This window comes from Aethalodelphis obliquidens, unplaced genomic scaffold, assembly GCF_003676395.1.
Source record: "Aethalodelphis obliquidens isolate GAN/ISIS:26980383/991018 unplaced genomic scaffold, ASM367639v1 scaffold41, whole genome shotgun sequence".
In the NCBI taxonomy this organism is placed as follows: Eukaryota; Metazoa; Chordata; class Mammalia; order Artiodactyla; family Delphinidae; genus Aethalodelphis; species Aethalodelphis obliquidens.
The window spans coordinates 14532934-14559962 of NW_020837985.1; the positions used below are offsets into that span (position 1 = coordinate 14532934).

General features: G+C 45.3%; 1 protein-coding gene across 4 annotated transcripts in view; it reads right to left on the reverse strand.

The window, feature by feature from the left end:
- The window catches only part of TRAPPC9 (trafficking protein particle complex subunit 9), a 509122-nt gene that overhangs the window by 321442 nt on the left and 160651 nt on the right, over positions 1-27029 (reverse strand). For all 4 annotated transcript variants that reach the window (XM_027077960.1, XM_027132545.1, XM_027077959.1 and 1 more), the window contains one exon: positions 11653-11777. In XM_027077960.1, the coding sequence (XP_026933761.1) occupies positions 11653-11777 (125 nt within the window). The remainder of the gene's footprint in view (positions 1-11652; positions 11778-27029) is intronic.

A 27029-nucleotide genomic window follows, 5' to 3' on the forward strand; every position in this document is an offset into this window, starting at 1 on the left:
AAAAAAAAAAAAAAAAAAAAAAAAACTACAAACAATAAATGTTGGAGAGGGTGTGGAGAAAAGGGAACCCTCTTAGACTGTTGGTGGGAATGTAAATAGATACAGCCACTATGGAGAACAGTATGGAGGTTCCTTAAAAACTAAAAATAGAACTACCATATGACCTAGCAATCCTACTACTGGGCATATACCCTGAGAAAACCATAATTCAAAAAGAGACATGTACCACAATGTTCATTGCAGCTCTGTTTACAATAGCCAGGATATGGAAACAACCTAAGTGTCCATCGACAGATGAATGGATAAAGAAGATGTGGCACATATATACAATGGAATATTACTCAGCCATAAAAAGAAACGAAATTGAGTTATTTGTAGTGAGGTGGATGGACCTAGAGACTGTCATACAGAGTGAAGTAAGTCAGAAAGAGAAAAACAAATACCGTATGCTAACACATATATATGGAATCTTAAAAAAAAAAGGTTCTGAAGAACCTAGGGGCAGGACAGGAATAAAGATGCAGACGTAGAGAATGGCCTTGAGGACACGGGGAGGGGGAAGGGGAAGCTGGGACGAAGTGAGAGAGTGGCATGGACTTATATATATGACCAAATGTAAAACAGATAGCTAGTGGGAAGCAGCCGCATAGCGCAGGGAGATCAGCTCGGTGCTTTGTGACCACCTAGAGGGGTGGGGTAGGGACGGGGGGAGGGAGACAGAAGACGGAGGGGATATGAGGATGTATGCATATGTAGAGCTGATTCACTTTGTTATATGGCAGAAACTAACACACCACTGTAAAGCAATTATACTCCAATAAAGATGTTAAAAAATAAAGAAGAAGGCTCCTCCTTCTGCCTGCCTCCTCCACAGCTTTCTGTGTTTCTCCCAGTCTAACGGTCATCGATTGGGCACCCAGCATGCGCTAGATATCCTGTAGAGCGTGGATAAGGAAACGTGAGCGTTTTCTGCCTTCGTGGAGCTTGGGATCACATGGGGTGACAGACAAGCCTACTGCCGACAACACCATACAAGCAATGTAGAGATGACAGAGGGATGTGCCAACCAGAGGGCAGAGGGAGCTGGGGGGTCTCCACACTTGGGTTCTGTGACCTGCTTCACCCTCAGAACACCCCTGAGGACTAAGGATGATCTCTCGTTCACAGATGAAGTGAAGTAACTCACCCACTGAGACAACGCTGAGGTTTATCCATGGCTGTTTGATGACAAGTAATTGTTTCCCCCATTTCGCTTGTTTCAATAGTGTAGATGTTTCCGGGTTGGGAGAGGGGGCAGGATTCTTTTGTTTAATGTGGCCCCTATTTAAACAGTTTGGGGCTTTTTAGGGACTGATGATATCACCTAAATCTGTATGGCAGGACATTTTGTAAAATGACTCTTGGACCCCGTATGTCTGTGGTGTGAAATTTCCATTTCCTTACCCAAAGCAAACATATTGGCTTTCTGTCAGTCATTCTGAAAAGCTGATCTAACTCAATTTTCCTGTTTGGCAAGAATGCAATGAAAGTACCCATTTTCCTCTGCTGTCTGCCTGGGAATCCGTGAGTCCTGCTGGTGAACCAACAGGCACTCTCATGACGGGCCAGGGTGCTCAAAGGTTTGAGGGCTTCTGTGACCCCCACACGGTGGCACCATGAGGCTCATCCCGTGGAAGGGCCCTGGGCCGCAGCAGGGCTGGCGGGTTTATGGGCTCCTAGACAGGTGTCTCTTGACTTTCCCCAATATATGCGTCTGAATGCCTCGATTTAATTTTAACTGTATGTTTATGTTAAGATTTTACCACAAATGTTTATGAAAATGCCTTCCCAGGAATCCAGGTGCTATAAGTCAGTCACTGAGGTACCTCAAACTGAGCTACTTAGAGAGCTTCCCATGTGCTAACCTAAGAGTTACATCACAGGGCATGAGGCACAGCAGGAAGGTCCAGAACTGCTTACAGTGCCGTCCTACAGACAGTAAAAGACGTTAAACAAATCGAAAACATCTCCTACCCTAAGGCAGTGGTCCTCAAAGCATGGTGCCCACAGCCAGCTGCAGCAGCTGCAAACCTGTTAGAAATGCACCCCCAGCCCCGACCCAGACCTGCCGAATTAGAAATCGAGGATGGGGCCCAGCGCGCTGTTTTAACAAGCCCCCAGGTGATTCGGATGCATGCTACTGTGTACCAACCAACGTGATAAGGTCCTGCTGTGATCAAACGTAGCATATGATTAATAGGAAAGGAATGAGAGCACAGAGCAACCCTTCAAAAGCCATTTCCTTTTCTTTCTTGTTCAGTATTCAGCACTTACCGGGAGCCTGTGATGTGCCTGCCCTGGTACCAAGTGCTGAAAAGGCAAAGATTAGTAGGGTATCATCCTTAGCTTGGACCAACTCACACCCTACTGGGAAGAAAACTGGCTTATATAATAGTTATGGCAGCTGTGGTGATGTTCTAAGTCATGTCCTACCTCAATACAGGAAACCATCTGACACAGACTGTGTGTGTGCACACGCATCTCAGACTGCCATGGTGCCTCTGCAGAAAGGCCTGTGCCGATGGGGCAAGCAGGCCCCATCCTCTTCCTTCCTTGACCTTCCCGCACAGCACCTCTCACCAGATGACATGTGTGTGCTTACTGTTCGGCTCCTCTGCCGGAAGGTGAGCTCCAGGACGTCGTCCTGCCCTCCGTTACAGCCCCAGCTCCCAGAACTGGGCACTGAACAGTTACTCACCAGGGGCTTGTCGAATGGGTGGAGTGGATGAAATGTTACAGGGGTTCAGGTAAACAGTGACCATCATGGTGGACAAAAGCCTTCACCGTGTCATGGAACCTCAAGGAGCATTCTTCCGGCCCCTCTCCCTGATATCTGTTTAGAATTCCACATGCAGTGGACTCGCCACTTCTCTTACTGCTACATTTCTTACTAAGTTTTGAAATTGTTGAGCAGATTAAAGGATTCTTTTGATGCCTTTATGCTTAAACTTTGTAGAGTTTAAACTGTCTCTGTAACTATTCCTGGGACAGATTAGAAATAATTTGGAACTGAATTGGATTTGCCATTTTGTAAGCTTTTCTTATCTACCAGGGCTAATAGCAGATGCTTTCCTCCTTACAATAGCCCAGGAGGAAGGCTTGTGATCTGCATTTCACACATTGAAAACTGAGGGTCAGATAGGCGAAAAGCTTATATTCGCTGCTCTATAAATACGGCTTGAATCAATAGAGGATGTTTTGTATTCCATAATAAGTTTGGAAACTTATAAAGTATATAGAGAGGGGAAGCATGACATTGTGGAAACAATACAAGCTTTGGATTTAGCCATAACTGGGTTTGAATTTTAGCTTCTACTTTGAAACTGCTTGACCTTGGGCATGTTGCTTAATCTTTCTAAGCTGTTCAGTAACTCCCACCCAAATACTGGGAAGTTGCAGTCATGAGGGACGTAACCTGTAAATACTGTTTAAAAAGTTCGATCTCTCTGCTGCCACGTTCCAAGCCTCCCTGGCCAGCACAGTCTCCAGCCTGGGCAGCCCACCTGCTTGCCATCCTTGAGCGTGTGAATGATCGATGAACAAATGGTCTAATACATTTTCTCCTCCAAGCTAATGAGAACCTTCACTCTGCTGCCCCGAGGCACCAAAAGGCTCATGAAACCATTTTCCCCTAATAACACAGCTTGATTAAGAAAATATGCTATTCCATGACATAGGTTTTTTTGTTTTTAACTCAAATACATCTACTGTTAAGTTTTCTTAGCAGATTCTTCCAGTCAGTCCATTTATAAATACAACTATTAAAACGTAAAAGCATGTAAGAACTTCATGAATATCCTATGGTTCTTTACTGTAAAGGTTAAAGTAAAATAAAATATTTAACAGGGCATAAGACAGCATCTGAATGTTGTTGGGCTTCTGAAGAATCTGAAAACTAGACTTTACTCTGAGTGAGAAGAAACTTACTCCACTGCCCTGCTTTGCCTCACTGATGGAGAGAACCTCTTTAGAGAAAGGAGAATTCCTGTGGAAAGGGAATATCTGACCTAGCTATCTGGAATATCTGGGTCCAGAAAGATTTCCCACAGGCCGAGCACTGTGCCAGGAGGCGCAGACCAGGCCACGGCCGTGAGGAGCTCACAGCTATGGAGAACTCGGGGACATGAGCACAGGGCCACCACTGACAGCTTGGCAGACAAGGTAACATCAGGGCGTGGCCCTGGAGGAGCACCGGAGAACATGCCAGGAATCAAAGGAACTGAGAGAGAACCTCCAATCAAAGTGAACAGCCAGCGCCAATGAAGAGTACAGTGAGAGGGTACACCTGGGGAGCCAGGATGCGTGGCCCGCTGTGGCTGCCCTTAGGGAAAGCACAACCTGTTTTCCACCTTTAAGTTCAAAGGGGGCTGTAGCAGTTTTGTGGGTGCACTTCATCAGGTTGAGGAAGTTCCCTTCTATTTCTAAGACTGCTGAGTTTTTATTAGACATAGATATTGTACTTTGTCAGATGCTTTTTCTTCATCTACTGAGATGCTTGTATCATTTGTTTTTTAGTTTGTTGATAAGAAGAATTACATTTGCTGGTTTTCTAATGTTAAGCCAACCTTGCATTCCTCAGATAAATGCCACTCAGCCAATATTATGGTAAAAAAATTCCGTTAAAATTTTCCTATCTATGTTCAGGAGTCTTTGTTTTTGTTTTTATAATCTTTGTGCCGTTTTTTTAATAATCTTTGTGTGTTTTTATATCTTTGATATCAGGGTAATGCTGACCTCATAGAACGAATTAGCAGTATTCCTTCTTTCTCAAGTTTCCTGCAAGAAAAGCTTACATAAAATTTGTATTATTCCTCCCTTTATGTTTGGTAAGCTGCATGGGTGAGCCACCTGGGCCTGGATTTTCTCTATGGGATGGTTTTAACAAAAAATTCCGTTTCCTTAATGGATATAAGGCTATTCAGATGATCTACTTCCTTCTATGAGTAAGCTTTAATACTTTGAGTCTTTCAATGAATTTGTCGCCATTAAAAAGAATGAAATAATGCCATTTGCAGCAACATGGATGGATCTAGAGATTATCATATGAAGCTCAATAAGTCAGAAAGAGAAAGACAAACACCATGATATCATTTATATGTGGAATCTAAAATATGACACAAATAAACATACCTACAAAACAAAAACAGACTCACAGATATAGAGAACAGACCTGTGGTTGCCAAGGGGATGAGGGTGGGGAGAAAGGACTGGGAGTGTGGGATTAGCAGATGCAAACCATTACATATAGGATGAATGAGCAAAGTTCTACTGTAGAGCACAGGGAATTACAGTCAATATTCTGTGATTAACCATAATTGAAAAGAATATGAAAAAATATGTATGTAAAACCGAGTCACTTTGCTGTACAGCAGAAATTAACACAACACTGTAAATCAACTATACTTCAATAAAACATTTTTTTAAAAGGAATTTGTCCTTTCACCTCAGTTTTCAAATTTATTGGCGTAAAGTTGTTCATGATATATCCGTTATGCATTTAATATGTGTAGAACCTGTGGTGATGCCACCTTTTTCATTGCTAATATTTTTAATTTATGTCTTTTCTCTATGATCCATCTGACTAGAAGTTGGTAGACTTCACTGATTTTTCTCAAAGAATAAGCTTTTGGTTTGTCAATATCGGGTTTTTTTGTTTCCAGTTTCACTGATTTCTGTTCTGGTCTTTATTATTTCCTTTTCTACTCTAGGTTTAACTTCCACATTTTTTTCTACTTTCTTCAAGTTGAAGCTGAGGTTTATTGATTGAAGGCTATTCTTCTATTCTGACATAGGCATTAAGTATTATAAATTTCCCCAAACTACTGTTTTAGTGGCATCCCACAAATGATATACTGTGCTTTCATTTTCACTCATTTCAAAATTCTTTCTAATTTTTTATTTCTTCTTTGACCCATGAGTTAATTATAAGTGTCATTTTGTTTCCAAACGTCTGAGGGTTTTTCAAAGATCTTTGTTATGGGCTTCTAATTTAATTTTATTACTGTCAGAATATACTTTATAAAATGAGAATCCTTGGGGCTTCCCTGGTGGCGCAGTGGTTGAGAGTCCTCCTGCCGATGTAGGGGACGCAGGTTCGTGCCCCGGTCCGGGAAGATCCCACATGCCGCGGAGCGGCTGGGCCCGTGAGCCATGGCCGCTGAGCCTGCGCGTCCGGAGCCTGTGCTCCGCAACGGGAGAGGCCGCAAAAGTGAGATCCCCCAGAATCGAAAAAAAAAAAAAAAAAAAAAAAATGAGAATCCTTTTAAATTTGAGATTTGCTTTGTGGCCCTCTGTATCAGTCAGGCCTCTCCAGAGAAACAGAACCACAAACCAATAGGGCACGTGTGTTGGCAATATTTGTGTGGACACATGTACAAAGAGATCTATTTTAAGGAACTAGCCAGTGTGACTGTGGTGCTGGCAAGTTTGAGATTTCTAGGGCAGGCTGATGGGCTGGAAACTCAGTCAGGACCTACGTCACAGCCTTGAGGCAGAATTCCTTCTCCATTTTTGGAGAAAGGGATTTTGGAAATTTCTCCCCCCAAAATTCTCAATTTTTGCTCAAAGGCCTTCAGCTGGTTGGATGAGGCCTACCCATATTATGAAGAACAACCTCTTTAACTTAACTGGTGGTAAATGTTAATCACATCTCCAAAATCACTTTACAGCAACATCTAAACTTGTGTTTGACCAAACAACTGGGCACCACAGCCTAGCCCCGAGGACACACAAAATCTAACCATCGCAGCCCCAACGTGGTCTACTTTGGTAATTGTTCTACGCGCACCTGAAAAGAACGTGTACTCTGTACCTAACTGTTGTTGAGCAGAGTGCTCTATAAATGTTGATACGGCAAATTGATTGACAGAGGAGATCTGAACAACACTATCTCTCCTCACTTCTGTCTACTTTTTCCAACAATTACTGAAGGATATGGATCTCTCTCAATTTATTTATGTCTTCTTGCCATCCTACCAGTTTTTGCTTCATGTATCTTGAAGCTCTTATTAGGTACATAAATATTTATGGCTTACATTTTCTTGAGGAATTGAGCCCTTTACCATTATGAAAAGACCTTTTTATCCTTGGTAATATTCTTTGCTCTGAAGTTTACTTTTCTCTGTTCTCCATAAGGCCACTCCAGATTTTTCATTAGTGTAAGCATGGTATACCTTCCTCCATCCATTTAGTTTCAACCTATTTTTGTCTTTATATTTAAATTTCATTACTTGGAGGTAGCTAGAGTGGGGTCTTGCTTTTTTTGTCCAATCTGACATTCTCTACCTGCAATTAGAGTATTTAGACTACTTACTTTCGATCTGATTACTGATATGGTTAAGTTTATCGCCCATCATCTTGCTATGTCTTCTGTCTGTCCCATTTTCCTTTGTTTCCTTTGTCCTCCCTTTATTCCTTCTTTTGGACTAACTGAATATTATTTATGCTTCAACTTCTACCTCCTTCGTTGGCTTATTTGCTATAACTTTTTTTTTAATGGTTGTAGGGAACTTCCTTAATAGGATAAAGGGCAGGTATAAAAACTCTACAGCTACCATCACACTTAATGATGAAAGACTGAATGGTTTATCTCTACAATCATGAACAAGGCTAGCACAATAAAGCAGGGAAAGGAATAAGTTAGCCTGCTTGGAAAGGAAGAAGTAAATCTTTCTATTCACAGACAATCTGAACATCTACTTAGAGAAGTCTTGTTGGATTTAAGACTGACTACTTAATTTTGAAGATTCCTGAGTTTTTTCATAGGTGCATGTATTAGTGAACACAGTCATCATCTATAATTTTGACACAACAGGCACGCAGGAGAGGGAAGACAGCCCCGGCACGGCCACGCGACAGGACGCAGGCAGCCATGTGGCGCATCTGGGACAGGCAGGCAGGGTCCAGGCTGGGTGGGCAACACCGGCTGGACGAGACGAGGCCTGGCCTCTGCCTGCTCTGTAACCAGGGGACGCCTTCACCACACCCTGCAACTCATCTGTTCAGGCAACCCCCAGTTCTGTTCCTCCTCCCCAGCTTGTGTATTGTTTTTAATAAAACACCTGCCCAAGTATTATTTCAATAGATCTTCACTAACAACCTGTGAGAAAGGACTTTCTCCCCAACTTGCAGGTGATCAAACTGGGGCTCGGGTGTTTTAAGTGAGTGGTTGAGGCCCCTGGATGGACTGTGTAGGTGTCAGAGCAGCAGGGAGACGGCAGGACATGCAGAGGCAGGGGCACCTACAGCCTCAGCTCGAGCCCCCACCATCCGGAAAGCGGCCGACATGACACTGGTTCCCACGGGAGGTGCCTGTGGACAGAGCTGTTACCCTGATGGCCGAGGCTGCTGGGCCTGTTCCCTGATGTTTTTAAAGGCAAGGTGTTGTTGACAAGGGTGGGCACATACCAGCAAGCTCCCCAGAAGCACATGTGCACAGAGCCCAAGGGCAGGCCCGGCTGCCCCGCCTGCCGGTGAACTTTGGCTTTGCTGGGATTTCCAAGCGCTTCTCAGCAGGCTGCCAGCGGGTGTGATGCCTTTACAGAGCACTGCTGTCGATGGAGGGAAACTGGGGTGTATTTAGCAGCCGGACACGGCGGGGGCCTCGGCTGGGTTTAGCTCTGGCTGTGGGGCAGGCCCTCCAGCCTCTCTGAGTGCTTTACGCTCCAGGCCCGAGTAGGACAGGGCCCCATGCAGCTCCCATCTTTCTGGGTAGTCTGGCCCTGGAGGCTGTAAATTGGATGCCTCCACCAGGCAAAGCTGCAGGGAGCCTCGAGCGGGACACAGCACAGCCAACAGGCGAGAGGCCTCCCGTCCGTCCATGCGTGCCCATTTCTGCAGCCCCAGCCCAGGACAGGCGGTCCCCAAGCTAAGCCCCTCCCGGGCAGGCTCTCAATGCAGCCCTGCCACGTTCCAGGCACGCGGCCACAGTTCGTGCACACAGTATTAACTCAGAAGGCAGGGCCGAGCCTTGCTGTCACTGGGGAGCTGGCTCAGCAGCGCCAAGAAACTGGTCGAGAGACTCCAGATCGGCCACCCAGTGTCCATCCTAGCCGGGGCTGCTCCCCCGTAACAGCCAGTGGGGCTCATTCACCAAGTCTCATTTCTCTCCCAAAATACAGGAATCAAGTCCCAGTCCATTACCAGTTCTTGATTTGATCAGCTTTGTTTCTCCTCCCTGCCCAGCTCTTCTATTATTTAAGCCTCCCAACAACCCCATGAAGGGAGCGTGATTACTCCATTTTACGGATGGAGAAACTGAGGGTCAGAGAGGCCCTACTGCAGAGTCTAACTTACAGGAATATTATGTCTAATGTGCACTCACTTCACACAATCTGTTTTCAATCCTAGAAGATTCTTCAGGGTGTGCAGAAAAGCCGGGAATAAATGCAGACAGACATGCCGCAAACCAAACGGGGGAAGGAATCTTTCTGGGAAATCCGAAGAAACACATGTTATCTTTTCCCACTTCTTGAGGGGCTCCCCAGAAGCCACTTTCACTGAATTACTTGTTTCCATGACTACACCATTCCTCAGCGAGGTTTACAGGTTTAGCACATTCCCAATTAAAGCCATTCCTGCTCTGGGGAGAAGGCTGATGTAATAGGCTCAGCAGTGCCAGGAGGCTCCCACATGACAGCACCAGAAGCACAGGAGCCGCTCACAGACGCCACTCCTGTGCCGAACCTCACAAGTTCAACTGAACCACGAGGACGCATCTGGACGACCAGGGAGAGGTGCGACATTTCACAGGTTTGGACTCACTGCACCCCTCACCAACAGACCTCAGACAAACTGGGTGACTCCCTCTCGGCACAAAGGCTCCCACGAGGTCAGCACATCCACCCGACAGCATTCCTGACGGCTCTAAAAGGAGACTGGCGTGTGTGGATGTGGATAAAAGAGAATCATAGGCTTCCCTGGTGGCACAGTGGTAAAGAATCCACCTGTCAATGCACGGGACACGGGTTCAAGGCCTGGTCTGGGAAGATCCCACATGCCGTGGAGCAACTAAGCCCGTGCGCCACAACTACTGAGCCTGCGCTCTAGAGCCCGCGAGCCACAACTACTGAGCCCACGTGCTACAACTACTGAGCCCACGCACCTAGAGCCCATGCTCTGCAACAAGAGAAGCCACCACAGTGAGAAGCCCACACACCACGACAAAGAGTAGCCCCCGCTTGCCACAACTAGAGAAAGCCCGTGTGCAGCAACGAAGACCCAACGCAGCCAAAAATAAATAAATTAAATACATAAATAAAAAGAAAATCGTGCCACAGCTGCACCAACAGCAGACGGAGAGGGGGAGGCCACAAGGCCAACTGCAGAGGCAAAGGTAACGATGCTGAGGGGCCTGACCCGGGAGGAGGAACCCCTGAGACGGCAGGGAAGTACCATCCGGGGCCTGGAAGGAAGCCCCTTTCCCAGCTTCTCCTCCGCGGCTCCCTGCCAACAATCACCCCAACAGCATCTACGCTTGCGGAACCTCTACGCCTTTGCTCCCTCTGGTGGGACTTTTCTTCCACATCCCAGGGCCCTTGGCCAACACTACAGCCCTGACGCACAGCCATCAAGCTTCTGTATCTGAGTGACGGAGACTCCCAGCTATGCCACCTTCCTCTTTCCCACAGGGCCCTAGATGGAGAAGACTCTCCCCCGAAACCCAGCTCCTCAGCACTTCAGCCCACCGACGCGACCTCTATCAACCCAGGTTGGCGCGTCCCCTCCGCCACGGCCTCATGGCAGACGGCGTCCAGGTCCTTCCACCGTCATCTTGTTTGCGTCAAGCGCAGCCCCGATGGCTCACAATCTGTTGTCTCACTGACTCACAGCCAGTTTGGCCGAGCTCTTCTGATGGGTCTAATCAGTCAGTGACCCTGTTAAACGCCAAGAATGTAAGCAGTGCCCCAAAAGGCTGGGCCCGAACACACGCCTACTGAAGTCATTCTTGGCGACTTTGCTGCCTGCTCCCCAGTCACAGCTGCTGGGACCTCTCGTCCCCTCGCTCCACACACGCTCCCTGGGCAGGCGCGTCCCAGCCAAGCTTTCCAGGTGCTGACAAGTCGCTGACCACCGAGAGCTCTGCCCCGACTGCCCTTGTGCTCTGAGGAGACAGCTCATCTCTGCTCAGGCTCCAGGCCCAAGGCACCTGTGCACCAACACTCACTCGTGACTTATATATTCATTCCGGCTGCCCTGGTGCTCAAAGACCAACAAGTGGAAGGAGTCGCCTAAGGATTAAGACAAGTCTACGGGATAAACATCTGAACTGAGAATAATGATGCGATAGATAAACTTTTTAAATGAACGAGAAAAAAGCAGGCGACATTCTACTTTCATCAGTACAGTCCTAGATCCAACCCACAAATTCCCGAAACTTCAGGAAATTAAGAGTCCACCACCACACGAGGCACTCAAGCTTCAGTGTAACTGCTTCCCGAACCTCACACAGAAGGAGAAATACTGAGAAACCAGCTTTCCACAAACACAGATCTGTTATCAAATACACGCTTCCTTTCCTTTCTGAAAAATACTCAGAACTTTGCCTCCGAAAGGCTCGGCAGAAACCCAGAGCGCCAAGCCCCTTGGCGGGCTGCCCCGTGGGGGCCGACTCACCTTCACGTGACCCAGGTCCCCAGGCCGGCTGCCCTCAGCTGGGTTCACGGGCTTGCTCTCCACCCGGGGCCTCACGACCTGGCGGAAGGGGCTGCACAGCGGAAAGCCACTCACACTGATGCTGTCTGAAAGATGAGAATAAAATTGTAAGTGAGAAGTTAACTGGATTTTTTTTTTTAATGTAGGAGATTTTATTCAAAAATCGCTAATATCTGGAGTAATGCTCCCGTGTGTGCTCACTACTCTACCTCGTGTTAACTACAACCGCCCAGTGAATCTCCCGGGAACGTAGTCACACCTACCACAGGTCAAAGTCGAGGACGTACCACTTCTGAAACACGCCAGGTGCCTACCATCGTCAGGAGGCACAGCCGCAGCACCACGTCACCTGCACCCGCCCCCAGCTTCCTGTGCTCAGACAGCGCCAAGCCGCCTTTACCTTCCAGCCTTTGTACGAGCTGCTCCCTCAGCCTCCGTTCACGCGGTGGCTTCACCGTGCCACTTGAACTTAGTCTAAAAGCCCATTCGTCTTCCAATTTCAGGAGGCCACTACTGTGTCCAGAACCGTATGTAAACCTCTATAGAGCACTCCCTGCCACCTGTTCTTTTTCTTACCTGGTGATCTCACCTGTCAGTCTAATCCAGGACTCCTCCTAAGTCCTTTATCTCACACCCCACATCCAATCCGAAAGGAGCTCTTGTTAGCTCTCAGAGTATTTCCAGAAATGGCTTTCAAGGCCACCAGCCTGGTCTGGTCGCCATCAGCCCCTCAGGACTAAGAACAAGGCCTCCTGGCTGCCCCCACACACACATGCCGCTCTGGCTCGTTTCCCTCCACAGAAATGTAAATCAGGTCACGCCCCTCCCAGGATGCCTCCTGTTACTCAAGGGCCCTTTGCACAGCACAATGGCTGCATGAGGTTGAAGAAAAATGCATTTTCAGACTGTAAAAACTGCTGACAACAGTGTAAGTAAGTATCTTCTGCACCCCAAAAGAAACTGACTCAATTATCAACTAGAACCACTTCTAAATTAGATGGAGGTGCCCACCAATTATGAAGAAACATTTGTTAAGAACATCGCCATGAAAAGTTAATTTTATTTATTTGTTTATTTATTTTTGGCTGTGTTGGGTCTTCGTTGCTGCGCACGGGCTTTCTCTAGTTGCCTCGCGCGGGGGCTACTCTTCATTGCGGTGCGCAGGCTTCTCATTGCGGTGGCTTCTCTTGTTGTGGAGCACGGGCTCTAGGCGTGCGGGCTTCAGAAGTTGTGGCACACGGGCTCTAGAGCGCAGGCTCAGTAGCTGTGGCGCACAGGCTTAGCTGCTCCGCGGCATGTGGGATCTTCCCGGACCCGGGCTCGAACCCGTATCTCCTGCATTGGCAGGCGGATTCTTATCTACTGCACCACCAGGGAAGTCCCAAAAGCTAATTTTTAAATGACTTGCATTAAGCAGAGAAAATGCAAGCCCAAAATACAATTCCAGATGGTGGCTAGAGGACAGTTTATGCATCCCTCAGAATCCCAACAGAAAGTCAACCGAGCAGCAGACGGCCACACCAAAACTCAGTTACAAGTAAACCAGGCGCCCACGCATCATCGAACAGGCAAGCAGGGGAGTACAAACCCCCAACAGCCCCACGAGCGAATGCACTTCAGGAGCTCCTACTTCTGACAACAGCAGGTAGACAATTCAGACCAACCCAGCCGCGAGAACAACTCGAGAACGCAGACAAGGCACTGGAGGGCTAACAAGGCAGGAGGAACTCCAGGACCACGATCCGGCAGAAGAAGGAGATGCAGGGACACAGGCCTGCCATTCAACTTCCCCAGAGGTGCCTGCAGCTCCCTGAAGAACTGACCAAGAGGCTGAGAATCTGAGCAGAGCCTTTCACACTCAGGTGGGAAAGCAGTGACATTCTGTGTCCCCTAAAAAGAGTGGATGGTAAGCCCTAGAGGCTTTGGGTGGGACCCGAAAGGACGACACACTAAGTGAAGGATAGACTGGAAATAAAGCGGCCGCCCAGGGACCGGCGCCCAACTGTGAATCAGGTCAGTACCTGCAACCGGATTGAGGCAATTCTCCTGCCTAAACACATTCCCTGTCGCCCCTACTCTGTCCTGTGTCTTCTCACCGTTGTGCACCTCTGACAACCACCTCTGTGGATCCTAATATCCCCAATTCTTCACCATGCAGCCACCCTTCCTCCGAGTCCGGGCACCTCGTCTACACTGAGACCCGCGATCACTACAGCTGGCCCCGTATCCAGGAAGACAGGCTGCGAGGCAGGGCCGTGGTGGGGACTCAGACGGGTCAGGGAATATTAAGTGTTTGTCACAAGACCTGGTACCTGGCAAACATTCGGCAAAAACAGCTATTGTTATTATAGCAACCTATATGCACGTCCCAGATTCCTTCCATGACTATCAACTCATTGATAGTTGAGGGCAGAATTCTTATCAATGTCACTCTCATACACCCCCCACAGTAGCTGGCACAGGCTCTAGCAAATCATAAACCCACAGTAAACGTTAAGTAAATGAATAAATCACAGGGTCAGATTTGGTAGTTTACACGCCACGGTCAACGAAAATTCCATCACCCCAAAGTCACGTTCAATAATCAACTCAATTCACTCACGGTTAACTGAACTTTCATCATGTGTCTCTGTGCAAAGACCCATTTGCAAAAGTCAGTCCAAAGCTGTGAGATTTGAATGGGTTTTTCTCTCCCTTTTCTCATTCTCCCAGCATCATGGGCATAATCTGTAAAACCTCTCCACTACACCACAGTACCTGCTGTGAGGGAACTAGTATTATGAACACAGACGTTTGCAAAACACAAACTCCACACTCTTCAGCTAGAAACTAGGTCACGTGGAGCCTGCAAGTGAGCCCCAGGGTCACCCCTGCTGAGTTAAGGCAGGTGCCCAACGGATTTTAAGCGCCACCTCTCGTTCCCCCACGTACTTCACTCTTCCCTAGAGAAAGTTTCCATCATTAGCATATTATGCAAATGCTGCTAGCTCCCAAAGGCCTGAGGTCCTTTTGTGCCTTGGAAATACTGATCCTGTTTTACACTTGTAACAGTGCTCAAGGCCTCCTTTCTGCAGGGGTCCAGAGGCTCCGGGCTGTAGTGGGAAATGTCCTGAGCAGCGGCTTGGTCTGTCCTCCTTCCTTGCGGAACAGCTCCTGCCCCACCCCAGGTTGTTCTGGCGGGATCAGGGGTGGCTCTAATCCAGCCGTGGTGAGAGATGGAAATGTCCCATCAACAGTGGTTGATCCACAGGACGAACGTGAGACCCCAGAAGGGTCTCGCTGAGTCTTTCTGAGATTTGATCTGTGAAGGGTGGAGCAGGCGGGGTGCATCTTCCTTTGAATCATACGTTCTCAAGATAGAGGTTTGGGTCTTCCTGCAGCCATCCTCCCACCACACTGCAAGAGTGAGTGAGTCACACAACCCTGTGAGCTCAGTTTTCTTGACTCTAAAATGGGGACCAGCTCAAGGGAATCAGTGAAAAGTACAAATCTGCAGTGTCTTGGAACTGGAGGGATCTAGGATTGTGGGCACTTACCAAAAAAGGCTAAAAATTACATCTGAAATTTGCCTCCTTTTCTGACAACGACTTCAAAGCCTCAAAGAAACCTCAGAAACCTGTAATCTTCAAGCTCAGGGAAAAAATATATATTAAAACAGCTACTCTCCGGCTTCTTTATAGATTAAAGAATTCTGCCCCCTAATCCAATTGAGAATGGAAAAGACAAGCTATGTATAAATTATAAATGGGGACAGAAGATCAGCAGATCTGTCCCCATGGGAGACAGAGGGGTGGGAGGGAGAAGCCAGCCTTGGGAAGGCCGGAAGCTGCATAAGGACAGGGCTGGAGCGGAGGAGGCCGCCGCACAGGGTGGCGAGAGGCTGGACGGAGCCAGTGGAGCAAGCAGGGAAGAGGCCGCTCCCAGCTGGGCGGATGGAGGGCAGCAAATTCTGTTCAACCATTTCGGCCAATTTTCCTGCCAACACAGGCTACCACAAATAGAACAGAGAACAGATTGGGATGACAAGCAATAGGAAGACAAGACCAAAAAAGTTACAAACAGACGAAGGCAGCCTCGTAGGAAGACCGCAGAGTTGAGTGGATTTAGGAGGACAGAGGGTATTTAAGAATGGGACGAGCCTGGTAGATCATCATGAATCAAAGGGAGCTTTTAGAGAGAATTTCACAGTTGCTGTTTACAGTGCTCAATTTTTCTATTAAGAGCATCTCTGTGGGCAATTCAGAAATACAATTTTATATGCTAAAATAGTACGTGTCTCTCGAAGTCAGCTTCATCACAGCCACAGTGACAACTGGTAGAAATGACAGCTGAAAGTGGGATGTGTGTGGTGGGAAGAAAAAGCACAGTCGCAATAAAAATACTGCAACTAAGAAGGGCTGGAGGCTGCGTGTTCACTGCGGGCTCAGCACAGCACTGGGCGCTTAGGACACGTCACGTAGCTGCTCGTCACGCCCTGCCAGGCGGGCACGATTTTATCCGTTCTATAGATGAGGAAGCCGAGGTCCCGAGAAGGTAAGTAACTTGTAGTTCATCAGAGGCACAGCCAGAACTAGAAGTCAGTACTGTCGGATTTGTGATGACCCAGCAAAGCTGGCACAAACAACATGCTTCAGCCCTGACGTGAGCTTATGAAACCTCCCCAGCCAGGCTGCTCTGCAGTGCACCATCCCACGAAACCTACCACGAGGCCCCTCACGATGGCTTAGCATCTGTCTCCGGTGAGGGGGCCACTCCAGAAATGTGTCCATTTTTGTGCACTTTCAAAAGAGACACAAATGCTGAAGCCTGAATACACACTTTTCTCACTGGTGACAGGTATATGAAATAAACCAAACTGGAATAAAATGCATTTACAAAGGCCAAAGGAGACAACCATCTCCCAGTGGGAGTCGGTCGGGGTCTGGTGCTCCAGGTAGAATATATTTCAAAGGCCAAAGGAGACAACCATCTCCCAGTGGGAGTCGGTCAGGGTATGGTGCTCCAGGTAGAATATATTTTGAAGATGTTTTTTCAATTATTCATAAAGTCCCTGGGTGCCAAAGAGCCCATCTGGTTATCATAACATATCCTCAAGAAAACCAAAGAAGTAGAAGCATTTGGCTCAGAAATTAGACAATACTCATCCTCAATTTCCATAGAGAAAGTGGTGTGTTTATTCATTCAGAAACTTTGGGATATGCTTAGGAAGAAAAAATAATTCATGTAGAAACAGTGGCCTTCATATACCATTCAAACGGAAACAGCCCTCCCTCCATCCCCCTGGCCTTCCCTCCTGCTAAAGTAGGGGGAAGCAGCACCCCTCCTGCGGGGCCCAATCGGTGCCTCACTGCTCTCGCCCCTCGAACGGCCTCCCGGGATGTCTGCAGCCTCTCCCTCCTCCGCGCATTCTCGTTCCAGGCACCCTCACCCAGTACCAGGGCTTCTCACTTTAACATCGTTACAGAGACACAATTAGCATATCATAACCTGCAGATGTTTAAACTGTACAACTGGAGGAGTTCTGACATTCCTAAAACAAGCAACACAATTGAGACGGTGAACATACCCACCTACTGCCAGGTTCCCCGTGCACCCTCGCACATCCTCACCGCCACCCTCCTGGCCAGATACCCACTGCTGGCACCAGACATGAGGGTGCGTTTTCCAGAAGTTAACACATTATACATATTGTACATTAATCTACGCTCCTCTGTTCAGGCTTCTTTCACTCAGCATACTTGTCTCGGAATCATCCTGAGTTATTGTGCATATCAACAGTTCACTCCTTTGTATCGCTCAATAGTATTCCAGTGAGTGGATATAACCCAATTTGTTTTTCCACTCACCTACTGATGAACACGTAGGTTGTTTCTGGTTATTACAAAAATAAAGCTGCTCTGAACATCTGTGTACAGGTCCTTGTATGGACATATGCTGTCAGTTCTCCTGGTTCAATACCCAGGAATAAGCTGGCTGGGTCATATGCCAAGTGTGTATTTGATTTTCCAAGGAAGTTATTAATGAGTCGTCAATATGCTTGCAAACAATAAAAAGGAATTCGAAGGAATAAATAAGGAAGATGAGCCTATCAAAAACTGAGCAGGCGATTTAAGAACAAATATCACCCCTTTGGGGGGTTTTTGGTTGTTTTCTGCTTTGTTTGGCAGCATCACATGGCTTGGGGGATCTTAGTTCCCCGACCAGGGACTGAACCTGGGCCACGGCAGTGAAAGAGCTGAGTGCTAACCACTGGACCACCGGGGAACTCCCAAAATATCACCTCTTGAAGTGAAAAACAAACTCCTTAAAGAGCCAAACAGAAAATTAGGCAAAAAGAAAAAGTTAGTGAATTGGAAAAAAGAGGAGTGGAAATTATCTAGAATGTGGCACATGGAGAAAGATGAGGAATGTGAAAGAACATTAGAGGCCATGGAAGAGTGAGAGGCTACACAGGTGAACAGGGGTTAGGGAAGCAGGTGAGAGTAAACTGGGGAAAGCTGGTATCTGAAGAGAGACAGACTGAACATTTTTCATAATGGAAAAATGTGAATCCTCAAATTCAAAAAGCGCAAAAAAGCTCAACGGGACCAATAAAAGGAAACGCAAACCTAGAAATGACACAGTAAACCTGCAGAATACCGAAAAATAAGAAAAAGTTATTTTTGAAAACATACAGGGGATCGACATATATACACTAATATGTATAAAATAGATAACTAATAAGAACCTGCTGTATAAAAAAATAAATAAAATTCAAAAATTCTAAAAAAAAAACCATACAGGGACATGTCCACACAAAAACGTGTACACAGATTCTCATAACAGCATTAATCATAGCAGCCAGAATGGAAACAATTCAAAGATCCGTCAACTGACGAACCGATAAACAAAAACCGTCTGTCCATACAATAGAATACTACTCATCCTCAAAAAGGAATGAGGGGCTGACACAGGTTGCAACACCAATGACCCCTGAAACATCATGCTAAGCGGAAGAAGCCAGACACAAAAGGCCACAGATTGTATGATTCCATTTATATGAAATGTTCAGAATAGGTAAATCCACAGAGACAGAAAGTAGATTTCTAGCGACCAGGGGAGGGGAGGATGGTGAATGGCTCCTAATGGGTTTGGGGCTTCTTTCTGGGGTGATAAAAATGTTTTGATTTTGGTTGATTGCACAACTCTGAATATACTAAAAGTTACTAAATTGTACACTTTAAATGGGTGAATTTATGGTATGTGAATTGTATCAATTTTTTTTAATTAAAGGATATAAACACTTGGGGGGGAAGAAAAATGGAGATTGTATCCAAAGGAACAATAATTACACCAAGAGCTAACTTCAACAGCAATGGAAGCCATTCGACAGTATGAATTCATCTTCAAAGTATTTAAGAAAATTTAACTGCTAATCTAGAAATATGTACACAGCAGAACTTCCTATTCTTAGAAATAACTGGTGACATAAAGACATTTCAGAACAAAAGCTGAGCAAACTTACCACCAACACATCCTCACTAAAGGAACTCAACAAGAAAAGGAACCCTCATACACTGTTGGTGGGAGTGTAAATTGGTGCAATCACTATGGAAAACAGTACAAGGTTCCTAAAAATACAGCTACCATATGATCCAGCAATTCCACTCTCCTGGGTATATATCCAGAAGACACGAAAACACTAATTCAAAAAGATACATGCACCCCGATATTCTTAAGCAGCGATACTCACAACAGCCAAGACATGGAAGCAACCCAAGTGCCCATCAACAGACAAATGGATAAAGAAGATGTGGTGCATACACACAATGGGATATTACTCAGTCATAAAGAAGAATGAAATTCTGCCATGAAGGCTATACTATGAACGAGGCAGCATCACACAGACAAAGTGTTGTGAAGTTGCAGCCCTAAAATCTGAGAGTAGGATCTCCTTCTGGTGTTCCAGGTGAGAGAAGAAACAAAGGTCTAGTTCCACAACGCTGTGCGCACAAGGCACACTTTCTCACAGTAGCGTCCAGCTGTCACCTCCAAGGCTAAGTGTGAAATCCATACTTTTTCACAGCAGACAAGGTGATCAACACGCTACAGGAGCCAGTGTCCAGTGAGATCTTGTTTGGGAGCCTGTCACTGATGATCACCTTTGCCGAAAAGCGACACCATTTGAGTCACTGGCCACACAGGAAGCCAACTACAGTGGACTTTTAAACCATCTGATGGTCCTCTTAGCTTCAGGACATTACCGAGTTTCTCCCCCTCTAAAGATGGGTAAGAAAAAAAGAAACAAGTGAAACCGAAGCAGGTGACACTTGGCCAAAGGATCTCAGGGACCCCTGGCGACAGAGCCCTGAAATGGGAGCCCAAAGGCGGCACTTTCTTTTCTTTGGAAATCGTCAAAGGAAGCGAAGGATTAAGGTACTTGAGGACACACTGTAGGGCACAGGGAGTATCAATATCCTGTGATAAACCATGATGGAAAAGAACATGAACAAGACAGATATATATATGTATATGTATGTATAACTGAATCACCTTGCTGTACGGCAGAAATTAACAAGTCAACTATACTTCAATAAAAATTTTTTTAACAAAAGAGATGTGAGGACATGTGTTCAAATCCCAGATGTGCTCCCTTTGTCTGTCCAGAACCGATGTGCTTAAAGGAGCACTGGACGCGGAGACAAAAGCCTGGCCCTGCCCCCCGCCCGCCCCCAGCCTTGGGAAAGACTGACCACTGATCAACAGGAAAGGCCCCAGCAGCGCTGATAAATGCTGCTCTCACGTTTCCACTCTGGATCTTACACATCTTTTATATCTTGTTTACATGTAGTATTCCATCTCTACTTAAAGAGAAACACAAATAAATGAACATCAATTCTCCAAAGAAAGCCACAGAAATAGCTCAATTAGCATATGTTATTTTAGGATAAAATCAGGAAAACAAAACCAGAGTACTGCCAATTTGAAACTGGAAATAGGATGCCTTTTCCACAAGATAACAAAGGGAGAGCGATGGTCCCAGGCCAAGTAATGACACATGCTTGTTCTTTTAGAAACAAGAAATTCAAAGTACAGTCTGAATGTCTGAGCCCTCTTCACAGCTGTCCTCAAGCACTGCACATCCCTAAAAGACTGGGAAAGTCGTTATTTCTTCATTAAAGAGTCAGCCAAATCACAGAAATCACAGAGCTGACAGTTTCAAGTCACAACACTAATTTTAGGAATTATCTAAAGAAAAAGTTCAAGCCAGCATCATCCCCCAAAACTTTCCTCTCCAACAAATTCGTTGTTGATACTTATGGGGCAAACTCTCTTAAGGAATAACTGTTAGAATCTCCCTCCCTCCCTCTCTCTCCCCCTCCCTCTCCCTCTCTCTCTCTCTCTCACACACACACACACACACACACACACTTTTCAAAAACTAAGTTACCGGAACTTGCTTTCTGCCAGTTTTTACACATGCATGAAAAACAAATTTCCCACCCCTCCCTCTTTCATCCTCTAAGGTCCTGCTCTTTCTGTAAATTTTACCTCCATCATCCTCCAAAGACAAGCCTTCCCCCACTCCCTGTGATACAGTCATAGTAGCAAAGCTGTACTTTTTCATTTATTTGTGAAAAAATTCATTTCACTTATTTTATCAATTATTAAATTGCCCATCTCTCCCACTAGACTTGCGTGGTCTAACAGAGTGGCCGCCAGATAGTGCGCCTTTGAAGTAATTAAAATCAAATAATACTTGATCTTTAGATGCACCATCCACATCACAAGTGATCAAAGCCACATGTGACCCACGGTCACCCTACTGGACGGCTCAGAACAGGAACTGCCCTATCACAGAGTTCTGATGGACAGCACTGCACTGGACACTAAGCTCCTTGAGGGCAGGGACTGCGTCTCATTTTACTCAGGACAATCCCAAGAGAAGTACAGTACAGACACACCTCGTTTTACTGTACTTCGCAGATACTGCACTTTTTACAAATTGAAGGTCTGTGGCAGCCCTGTGTGAAGCAAGTCTATCGGCGCCATTTTTCTAACAGCATTTGCTCACTTGGTGTCTCTGTCTCACATTTCAGTAATTCTCACAGTATTTCAGAATTTTTGATTATTATATGTGTTATGGTGATCTGTGATCAGTGATATTTGATGTCACTATTGTAGTTGTTTTGGCATTTTTTAGCGATGAAGTATTTTTAATTAAGGTATGTGCATTGCTTTTTTCAGACATAATGCTATTGCACACTTAATATACTACAGTATAGTGTAAACAACTTTTATAAGCACTGGGAAACAAAAAATCATGACTCGATTTACTGCAATATTCACTTTATTGTGGTTGTGTGGAACTGAACCCCAGTATCTCTGAGGTATGCCTGTACCTGGAATAAAGCAGACAGTCCATAAGTATCTGTGAAGGGGGTGTGGGGGGAAGTACACACCGTAACTGCTAACTCTACTACACCACACACCGCATGGTAAAACCCAGAAGAAAGAAATTATTTAAGTCCTGTTACCTGATTAAAACAGAATACTAGCAATTAGTTACACTTCCATAACTTAAAATTGTATGACATAACTTCAAATATTCTATAATATCCACTCCCATTCAAATACTTACAAGTACCTAATATACACACACAAAATTAGCTCAAAAACTATAGACTAAAACAGGTAACTAAAATGGTTTTACAGGTGAATTCTACCAAACGTTTAAAAAATTAACGCCAATCCTTCTCAAACTCTTCCAGAAATTAAGGAAGAGGGAACAGTCCCAAGCTCATTTTCCCAGGTTAGCATTACCCCAGTACCAAAGCCAGACAAGGAAACTACGAGAAAACTACGCATCAATATCCCTGATGAATACAGATGCAAAAATCCTCAACAAAGTATCAGCACATCAAATTCAACAACACATTGAGAGCATCATATACCATGATCAAGTGGGATTTACCCCTGGGATGCAAGAATGGCTCAACATACACAAATCAATAAATGTGATACACACATATTAACAGAATAAAGGATAAAAATGATATGGTCATCTCGATAGATGCAGAAAAAGCATTTGACAAAATGCAAAATCTTTTCATGATAAAAACCCTCAACTAATTGGGTGTTGAAGGAACATACCTCAACATAATAATGGCTATATATGACAAGCACACAGCTAACATACTCAATTGGTGAAAGGCTGAAAACTTTTCCTCTAAGATCAGGAACAAGACAAGGGTGCCCACTCTTACCACTATTCAACAGAGTACTGAAAATCCTAGCCAGAGCAGTCAAGCAAGAAAAAGATATTAAAAGGTATCCAAATCAGAGAGGAAGAAGTAAATTATCTTTATTTGCAGATTATATGATCTTATACAGAATCCTAGACTCAACCAAAAACTGTAAGATTTAATCAATAAATTCAGTAAAGTGTCAGGATATAACATTAACATATAGAAATCAGTTGCTTTCCTACACACCAACAACAAAATATCTGAAACATAATAAAGAAAGAAATCCCATTACAAGAGCATCAAAAACAGAAGGTAGTTAGGAATTTAACCAAGGAAATGAAAGAACTGAACACTAAACTACAAGACTTTGATGAAAGACATTGAAGAAGACACAAAAATGGAGAGGTATCTTGTATTTGTGGATCAGAAGAATATTGTTAAAATGTCCATATTACCCAAAGCCATCTATAGATTCAATGCAATCCCTATGAAAATTCCAATGGCGTTTTTCACAGAAATAGTGAAAGCAATTCTGAAATTCGTATGGAGTCACAAAGACCCCAATAGCCAAAGCAATCCTAAGCCAAAAGGACAAAGCTGGAGGTATCATACTGAATACTTCCAGATATCAAATTATACTACAAAGCCACAGTAATCAAAATAGTATACAGTAATCAAAACAGCATAAAAATAGACACACAGACCAATGGAAAATAGAGAGCCCATAAATAAACCGCTGCATATGCGGTCAACTAATCTTTGACAAGAGAGCCAAGAATATTCAATGGGGAAAGGCAGCCTCTTAAATAAATGGTGCTGGGAAAACTAGATAACCACATGCAGAAAAATAAATCTGGACCCCTATCATAAATCACTCACAAAAATTAACTCAGAAGATTAAAGGCTTAAACATAGGACCTGAAACTGAGAAACTCCTGGAAGAAAACATAGGAGAAAAGCTCCTTGACACTGGTCTTGGCAACAATTTTTTGGATCTGACACCAAAAGCATGAGCAACAGAAACAAAAATACAAGTGGGGCTATATCAAACTGAAATGATTCTGCACAGCCAAAGAAACAATCAAGAGTATGAAAAGCCAACCTACAGAATGGGAGCAAATATTTGTAAATCATCTATTTGATAAGGGATTAATATCAAAATGTATAAAGAATTCATACAACTCAATAAAAAAAATCTGATTTCAAAATAGGCATAGGAACCGAGTAAGATATTTTTCCAAAGATGCCATACAAATGGCCAAAAGCTACATGAAAAGGTGCTCAACCATCACTAATCATCAGCGAAATGCAAACCAAAACCACAATGAGATAACATCTCACATACTTTAGAATGGCTGTTCTCAAAAAGACAAGAGATAAGTGTAGGCAACGATGAGGAGACAAAGAAAAAAGTGCACCCTTGTGCACTGTTGATGGGGATGTAAATTGGTGCAGTCACTGTGGAAGCAGTGTGGAGATTCCTCAAAAAATAAAAAATAGAACTACCATATCATTCAGCAATCCCACTTCTGAGTACATATCCAAAGGAAATGAAAAAAAGGATCTCAAAGAGATACCTGCACTCCATATTTTTACAGCATTATTCACAATAGCCAAGATGAGGAAACAACCTAAGCATATCTCTACAGATGAACAGACACAGAAGATGTGATATATACATATATACACACAATGGAATATAATTCCATGAGAAAGAAGAAAATCCTGCCATTTGCAACAACATGGACGGACCCTGAGGGCATTATGCTAAGTGAAATAAGTCAGAGAAAGATAAATACTGTATGATATCACTTATATGTGGAATCTAAAAAAGATATACCTGTAGAAACAGAGGGAGAATGGTGGTTACCAGGGGCCGAGAGGCAGGCAAAATGGGGAGATGTTGGTCACAGTGTACAAACTCGCAGTTAGAAGATGAGCATGTTCTGGGGACCTAGTGCACAACATTGTAATTATAGTTAACAACACTGTATTATATATTTGAAAGTTGCCAAGAGAGTAGACCTTAAGTGTTTCACCATAAAAAAGCAACAGGAATTAAGTGATGTGATGGCGGTCTTAGCTAAGGTGATAATCATTTTGCAATATACAAATGTATCAAATAAACACAATGTACACCTTAAACTTATACAATGTTCTAGGTCAATTATCTCAATAAAGCTGTAAAACAGATAACTAACGATGCTGCACACCTTTCATCTCTTACTGTTTGGATATACACTTTTGTGAGGGGTCTGTTAAAATATTTTCATTTTTTACTGGGCAACATCATTAGTTATCTGGGAAAAGCCAATTAGAACACAATGAGGGTTACACATGAACAAGAACAGCTAAAATTTAAAGACTGACCCTACCGATCAGTGGGGACGGTCTGGAGCGCCAGAGGACTGGGGTGCCTGCAGATGGTGGGTGTAAATCAAAATAAGCAGGTTGAAAACCTGGATGACTGCAGAGCTGTCAAAGCTCAACATGCACCACATAACCTGTGATCCAGTAAAGCCACTTCTGGGCACACACCCAACGAAAATGTGGGCTGATGTCCACCAAATACTTGTACGAGAAAGTTTATTATGCATAATAGCCAAAAAGCAGAAACAACCCAAATGTCCATCATGAATAGACTGGATAAGCTGTGGTATTTTCACACGGTGGAATATCCCCCACCAATAAAAAGGAACAAACAAATGCAACACACAACAACACGCGTGAATCTCAGGTATAATGCTGAGTGGGAAACAAGACACACGGGACTTCTGACCTCCAGAACCGTAAGAGAACACATCTGTGCTGTTTAAAGAAAAAAAAAAAAAAAGACACAAAAGAGCATTTACTGTATTTATTTCTTCTATATGAAAGACAAGAACAGGCAAAACTAATCTATGATGATCAATGTCCTAATTACTTACCTTGATGCAGGGTCATCAACAGGGAGAGGACAGGAGAGGACTGGTGGGGTGCTGGAAAAATCACCCCCATCTGGGTCTGGGTGGTGGGTGCAAGGGCGAATATGAATATACAAATAAATTCGGAGGCGGAGTCAAGACGGCAGTGCAGGAAGATGCGGAGATAGCGTCTCCCCACAACTAGGGCACCTGTCGGGCACTGGTAGGGGACTGTGACGCCCAAGGAGGCAGGAGGAACCCCAAAGTGAACCGGTAGGATGTAGGGGGACTGAGGCGGGGGAGGAGAAGTGGAGGCCAGACAGGATCGGCACCGCTGAGGCCAGGGAGATCAGGAAAGGCAGGCGGGAGGGACTCTCCAGGAAGAGCGAGAGAGGAGCGGAGGGCGATCGCCTGGCCCACTGGGGCCGGGAAGCCTGCTGAGCTCCCAGGCTGGTCCCCTGCTCTCCAGAGCCCCCTCCAGGCCACGTAGGTCCTTGGGGGCACAGGAGGGAGGCTGGGGAGATCAGGAGAGGCAGGCGGGAGGGACTCTCCAGGAAGAGCGGGAGAGGAGCAGAGGGTGATTGCCCTGCCCACTCAGGCACGGGGCGCCTGCTGGGCTCCCAGGTGAGGTCCCCTGCCCTCTAAGACCAGGGGTGGGGGGCACGCCTGGACCCCTTCTGTTCCCTGATCCTAAGTCCCACCCCCATAGCCCCCAGGGCCTTTCCAGCCTTGTTAGGAAAGGGTCATCAACAGGGAGAGGACAGGAGAAGAATGGTGGGGTGCTGGAAAAATCACCCCCATCTGGGTCTGGGTGGTGGGTGCAAGGGTGAATATGAATATACAAATAAATTCGGAGGCGGAGTGGAATGGTCCTGAGCATTAGCCCCGCCCACCGCCCAAACATCACCCTTGCTTAGGCCCCGTCCTCCACCGCCAAGGACTTCCGCCCCCCCACCCCCGCTTTTTTTTTTCTTTTCCCTCCTCCTCTTTTATACTAGTATGGTACTTATGTACCTTCTGGTTGTTGATTCATCTATATTTTTATTTTCTTCCTAACATATCTGTTAGTCTCCTAGTCTAATTTTATTTTTTACTTTATTGTTTTTTTTTTTTTTTTTTTTTGTTTTTTTTTCCCCCCCAGGCAGCTTGCGGGATCTTGCTTCACGAACCCAGGGTCAGGCTGAAGCTCCTGCATGTGAGAGCTCCG